Here is a 5,685-nt window from a genome sequence, read left to right as displayed (position 1 = left end):
GCGCTCCAACATTTGTTCAAATTTTTATTTGACAATGGTGCCCCATCACTTTCAAATCCTTGGCCCGCCTCTACCTGTAATGTTAGTACGTTGGACCTACATTAAAATATGGGAATCAAGTCACACAATTCAATAATTTCCACAATCCAATTATTTCAATAATGGACTACAAACAGTACATGGGACATGCATCAGTAGTGAAAGTGGATTTAGCCTTTGCAAAGAACATGTGTATTATGACATTGGTCATTGGTTGTTTCCTTTTTTATGAAAGAAAAAGTGATAAGCCTTGTAGTGCAAAATGTGTTGTGCGTGGAATATGATCACTGAGCTAGAAGTCCGGCTACGGATTCGCCCAAATTCAATAACTTTTGTTCAAATAATATTTGTATTACTAAATTCATTAAATATGTAAATATTAAATTTAGAACCCCACTATTAACACTTAAAATTATCATTTTAAAATTCAGAACCGATAAAGTTGGAAATTTGACTGCGTCTCAGAATATGATCATGTAACGAACTTGCGAATCCGTAACATTAGATAACAAGATTAGCATTGGAGAAGCAAAGTAAAAGAAATCCCAGAGCTATCTGAAGTATAGTGATCTTATTCAACTTTCGTTTGATGCCCATTATCTCACATGATGTAACTAATTTCATCATAATGCTATAAGTGAAAATTATTGATTAATTTCTTCTTAATGGAACGAGCTATATTAATGATAAAGCTATAATATTTAACGATACTAATGCTTACGCTTTTTTGGCGACTATTCTTTCTATTTATATGCAAGACTCTTGACCATAGGTTAAAAAAAATGCAGCAAGTAACTCAAAGAATTAAATAATCTAAACCACAAACTATATACCAATAAGGGATTACGTTTATATAGTGCAAATAACTTTTTTTACATTATCAGATCACCTGTTGTATAGTAAGCATGACAAATTATGGCGAAGACACGACTCCCTCTAATTCGAAACATCTTCTCTTAAAGATATACGTGCAATGTAATTGTGTTATTTATCATTTTCCTACAAATACTTAAAAAGTAAAGTTGCACAATACCATAAAGTTTCTGTCCCCTTTGCATCTCTGATTCATTATTAACATCAATCCTCCTCTATAAAATGCCACACACACTTCCATTTAGACCTGTAAAGGGTCCTCTAAAATTGTTAAATTTAGAGAAGAAAATCAGTTTACCAATTATCTCATCATTTATATACTCAGTTTAGGCCAAAAATATGTTGCCAAGGAGTCGAACTCTTCCTGCCAGAATATACCATGGCGAAGTGAGTAGTTAACTTTAATTAATTAATTTGCAATTAAGAATTTAACTTTCTTTTTCTGAAACAATCTTATTAATTTTCTTCTTCTCAAAATATGTCTTAGGTAGAAGAAAGGCATGATGTTAGACACTATTTCCAAGTGGATATCCAACCGAAACATCAAAAGGAAACTGAGCCAACAAACCTTCAAACCAACTACTCCAAATGCTTTGATGATGATGGCCGTTTAAAGAGAACAGGTAAACGCCTTTAAATAATTATTAATTAAATTTGTTGCACCTCTCTTTTGAAGTGGAGCTTGGAGCAACGGTAAAATTATCTCCGTGTTATTTATAGGTCACGAATTCGAGCATGTAAACAGCCAATAATGTTTGCATTAGAATACATTGTCTACATCACACCCTTGGGTACGGCCTTTCCGCGAACCTTGCGTTAAACGCAAAATATCCTGTGCACCAGGCTGCCTTTTTAATTACATTTGGTACCACAAGTCACCAAAGAGCAAGAACAGAAATAAGCACTATAATAATTACAAAATTAATTTATTCTTTCAACTCCTATTAAATTGGAAAGCTATTTTCAAACCATGGTTAAATATGCTTCAATCTAGTGGGAAAAAACAAAAAGAGATTTCTCCTTAAGCTCCCTTGCAACAAGAGAAAAGAAGTCGTAGACGCGCTACAACGATATTGTTTTCAGGTTACTAATCTCATTTATTATAGACAAACATGTGAATTATCTTTCAGGTGATCTGATAGTATAAAAATTTGTAATACAGGAACTTTTTGGACTGCAACATCACATATAATCACAGCTGTTATTGGTTCAGGAGTCCTCTCATTAGCATGGGCAATAGGGCAACTTGGTTGGGTAGCAGGACCTACTGTAATGATCCTATTTGCTTTTGTTATTCTATATACTTCAAATCTTCTGTCTCAATGCTACAGAACTGGAGATCCTGTCAATGGCCCGAGGAATTACACATATATGGAGGCCGTCAAGGGAATATTAGGTTAGTTAAATCAATGAATATATCTCATTTGTTGTTTCTGGCGACTATCACATCTAAAAACCTAAGCTGTTATAGAAAATATACTTTAAATTACTCTCTCCGTTTCAATTCAGATGAGACATTTCTATTATCGAGAGTCAAACTGTATGAAGTTTGACCAACTTTTTAAAATATTTTTTTATCATGAGAAAAATTGCAACTTATAGTACTTTTCATATAGTTTTTGAATATCTAAATTTTAATTTTAAAATATTGAGTTGAATTAATCGAATTTAACTTCAAAGTTTAGTCATATTGAGTCTCGATAAGCGAGATGTGTCATCTAAATTTAAACAAAGGGAATACTTAACTATATATTTGAAACTAAGACCTCTTGACTACTCTGATACCATATTGAATTGTGTGACCTTATTATCCAAAAGCTTAAATTGTTAGAGAGAGCTTTTATAATTCCCTCAATTATAAGTCTTTAACAAGTTGTTGATGATGAAGTTGTTTAATTTTATTATTAGGAGGGAAGAAAGTGAAAGTGTGTGGCTTGATTCAGTACTTGAACTTGTTTGGCGTGGCTATTGGATACACCATTGCTGCATCAGTCAGTATGTTGTAAGTATTTATGTTTTCACATAGCGTTTAACTTCTAATCGTTTTTTTTTAAAAGTTACACTATCAGGTCACCCAAAAAATAACTATAGTTAACCATCATGAAAAATGATATATCGTAACATGGAAAATAACACAAAGCTCCTATTATAATAAGTTAAAATTAATATACTGATAATGTAAAAAAAAAAATTATGTAGTCTGGCACTCAATTAATAATCTTTGATTTCGCAGGGCAATAAAAAGGTCAAATTGTTTCCACAAGAGTCATAGGAGAGATCCTTGCCATATGTCTAGTAATGGATATATGATAGCATTTGGTGTCACTGAAATCTTGTTCTCTCAGATCCCTGATTTTGATCAAGTGTGGTGGCTCTCTATTGTTGCTGCAATTATGTCCTTCACATACTCTACCATTGGTCTTGTTCTTGGAATTGCTAAAGTTGCTGGTGAACTCCTTTATGCTTATTTACATTTCTTTATTTCAATGTTTTTGCTTAATGAAGGGGAGCCGTGGCGTAACTGGTAAAGTTTCTGCCATGTGAGCGGAAACAGCCTCTTGCAGAAATGCAGGGTAAGGCTGCGTGCAATGCACCTTTGTGGTCCGGCTTCCCTGGATCCCCCGCATAGCGGGAGCTTAGTGCACCGGGCTGCCCTTTTTAATGTTTTTGCATAATATTGACATGCGATGATTTGAATGGAATAATGTAGCCAGTGAGGATTCATATAGTCGACCTCAACTTATTTGAAACTGAGGCGTAGTTATTGTGGTTGTATTTCAATATTTTTGCTTATTACTGTCAGGTAAGTAGAAACTTTAGGAACACGCACATAATTGACAAGGCAGAGCTAGGCTTCACTGTATAAGCTAAAGAAAGACTTACCCTTTTCTTTCTTTTGTCTGTAACAGAAAATAAAGGCTTCAAAGGGAGCCTTACTGGAATTAGTATTGGTACTGTAACACATGTTGGAACTGTAACTTCCACTCAAAAATTATGGAGGAGTTTGCAAGCTCTAGGGGCAATTGCCTTTGCATATTCTTTCTCCATCATACTTATTGAGATTCAGGTAAACCATGTCTGCGCAAACTTTTACTTCATTCATAGTAGGTCACGGGTTCGAGCTGTGGAATCAGCCACTGATGCTTGTATCAGGGTAGGTTGGGTGCGGTCTTTCTCCGGATCCTGTGTGAACGTGAGATGCTCTGCATGTCTGCGCAAACTAGCTTTTACTTCATTCATTTGGTCAGTAGTATTTGAGAATATACTTTAACATGAACTTACCAATTTTCCTGCAGGATACAATAAAATCTCCTCCTGCAGAACATAAAACCATGAAAAAAGCCAGTATTCTGAGCATCGCGATCACAACAGTTTTTTATTTACTCTGTGGATGTATGGGCTATGCTGCTTTTGGAGATGATGCTCCAGGAAATCTCCTCACTGGTTTTGGATTCTTCGATCCATATTGGTTGCTCGACATAGCAAATGCAGCTATTGTCATTCACCTTGTTGGCGCTTATCAGGTAAACAGCTCATTAACACACTAATACATAAACGGTAAAATGTAAGGGATAATTTCTTTTGGGGGTCGCGGGAAATGTATATTTTTTGTATATTAAATATAAATAGACATATAATATAGATAGAATATACATATCATACACCTTACCAGTGTGCATATTTTTTAAACTTAGGCTACTGCCTGTAATTATTTTGTGCCGCTGGGCAAAAAATGAAAACAGCCGTAAATTGAATCAACAAAAGTTTGGAGCATTCCTGTCCATAGATCAAATTATTTTGTAGATTGGATTTCACTTGACTGTTCTAGGATTACAAATGTTTCCTCGATTGTACTAGTAACAGAATTTTGAATTCATTGGAACTACTGCAGGTCTACTGTCAACCACTCTTTGCATTTGTGGAGAAATGGAGCGCGAAAAAATGGTCCAAGAGCAATTTTGTAACAGCAGAACATGACATTCCTATCCCTTTCGTTGGCGTTTACCAACTTAACGTCTTTCGTGTAGTATGGAGAACAATCTTTGTAATATTAACAACAATCATAGCGATGCTTTTGCCATTCTTTAACGACGTTGTTGGATTATTAGGAGCACTGGGATTTTGGCCACTGACTGTATATTTCCCAATAGAAATGTATATTAAGCAAAAGCAGATTGGAAGATGGACAAAACAATGGATAGGACTTGAGATGCTAAGTGCAGCTTGTTTATTTGTGTCTATAGGTGCAGCAGTTGGTTCTATAGCAGGAGTTGTTCTTGATCTCAAAACGTATAAGCCTTTCAAGACTATTTACTAAAGGGATTTCAATCGAAATAGGAAAGAAATGCTCAAGATTCTCATTGTATAGAAGGAAAACAGAATAAACCAAAGGCATATGTTGGTTTGGTTGTCAAGATATAATTATATGTAGTATCTGTTTTTCAAAAATCATTTATTTTATAACAGCAGTTGAGTGAAAAATTGTATCCGCTGGTATATTAATTAAATGGAAAAGGGCGAAAGCTGCCCATGAGCTATTGGCCAAGGGCTAAATATACTCTCCGTCCACCTATTGATCGAAAAGTACCCCAATCATTAAAAAAATATTTAAATTTCACGTGTTATTTTATTACCGGTCCAATCCAATTAAATAAATAAAAAAGGGCCAAAACTACCCTTGAACTACTAGCCAAGGTTAAACATACCCTCCGTCTATCTATCGGTTAAATATACCCAATTTTTTTAGCTACCAATATATAAGACTTTGTTGGC

General features: G+C 34.7%; 1 protein-coding gene across 1 annotated transcript; it reads left to right on the top strand.

Moving 5' to 3' along the window:
- Positions 1 to 1,143: 1,143 nt before the first annotated feature.
- LOC109221233 (amino acid permease 4-like) lies at positions 1,144 to 5,468 on the top strand. Its single transcript, XM_019385694.1, has 8 exons — positions 1,144 to 1,299; positions 1,400 to 1,535; positions 2,075 to 2,308; positions 2,821 to 2,914; positions 3,146 to 3,360; positions 3,822 to 3,979; positions 4,209 to 4,436; positions 4,805 to 5,468. The coding sequence occupies exons 1-8, from the start codon at positions 1,252 to 1,254 to the stop codon at positions 5,228 to 5,230; spliced, it is 1,539 nt and encodes a 512-aa protein (XP_019241239.1). The 5' UTR covers positions 1,144 to 1,251; the 3' UTR covers positions 5,231 to 5,468.
- The last annotated feature ends 217 nt before the right edge of the window (positions 5,469 to 5,685 follow it).

The sequence above is a fragment of the Nicotiana attenuata genome, unplaced genomic scaffold (assembly GCF_001879085.1).
Source record: "Nicotiana attenuata strain UT unplaced genomic scaffold, NIATTr2, whole genome shotgun sequence".
Taxonomy (NCBI): domain Eukaryota; kingdom Viridiplantae; phylum Streptophyta; class Magnoliopsida; order Solanales; family Solanaceae; genus Nicotiana; species Nicotiana attenuata.
Note: the sequence above shows the minus strand (reverse complement) of the source record. Positions and strands in the feature narration are given on the sequence as shown.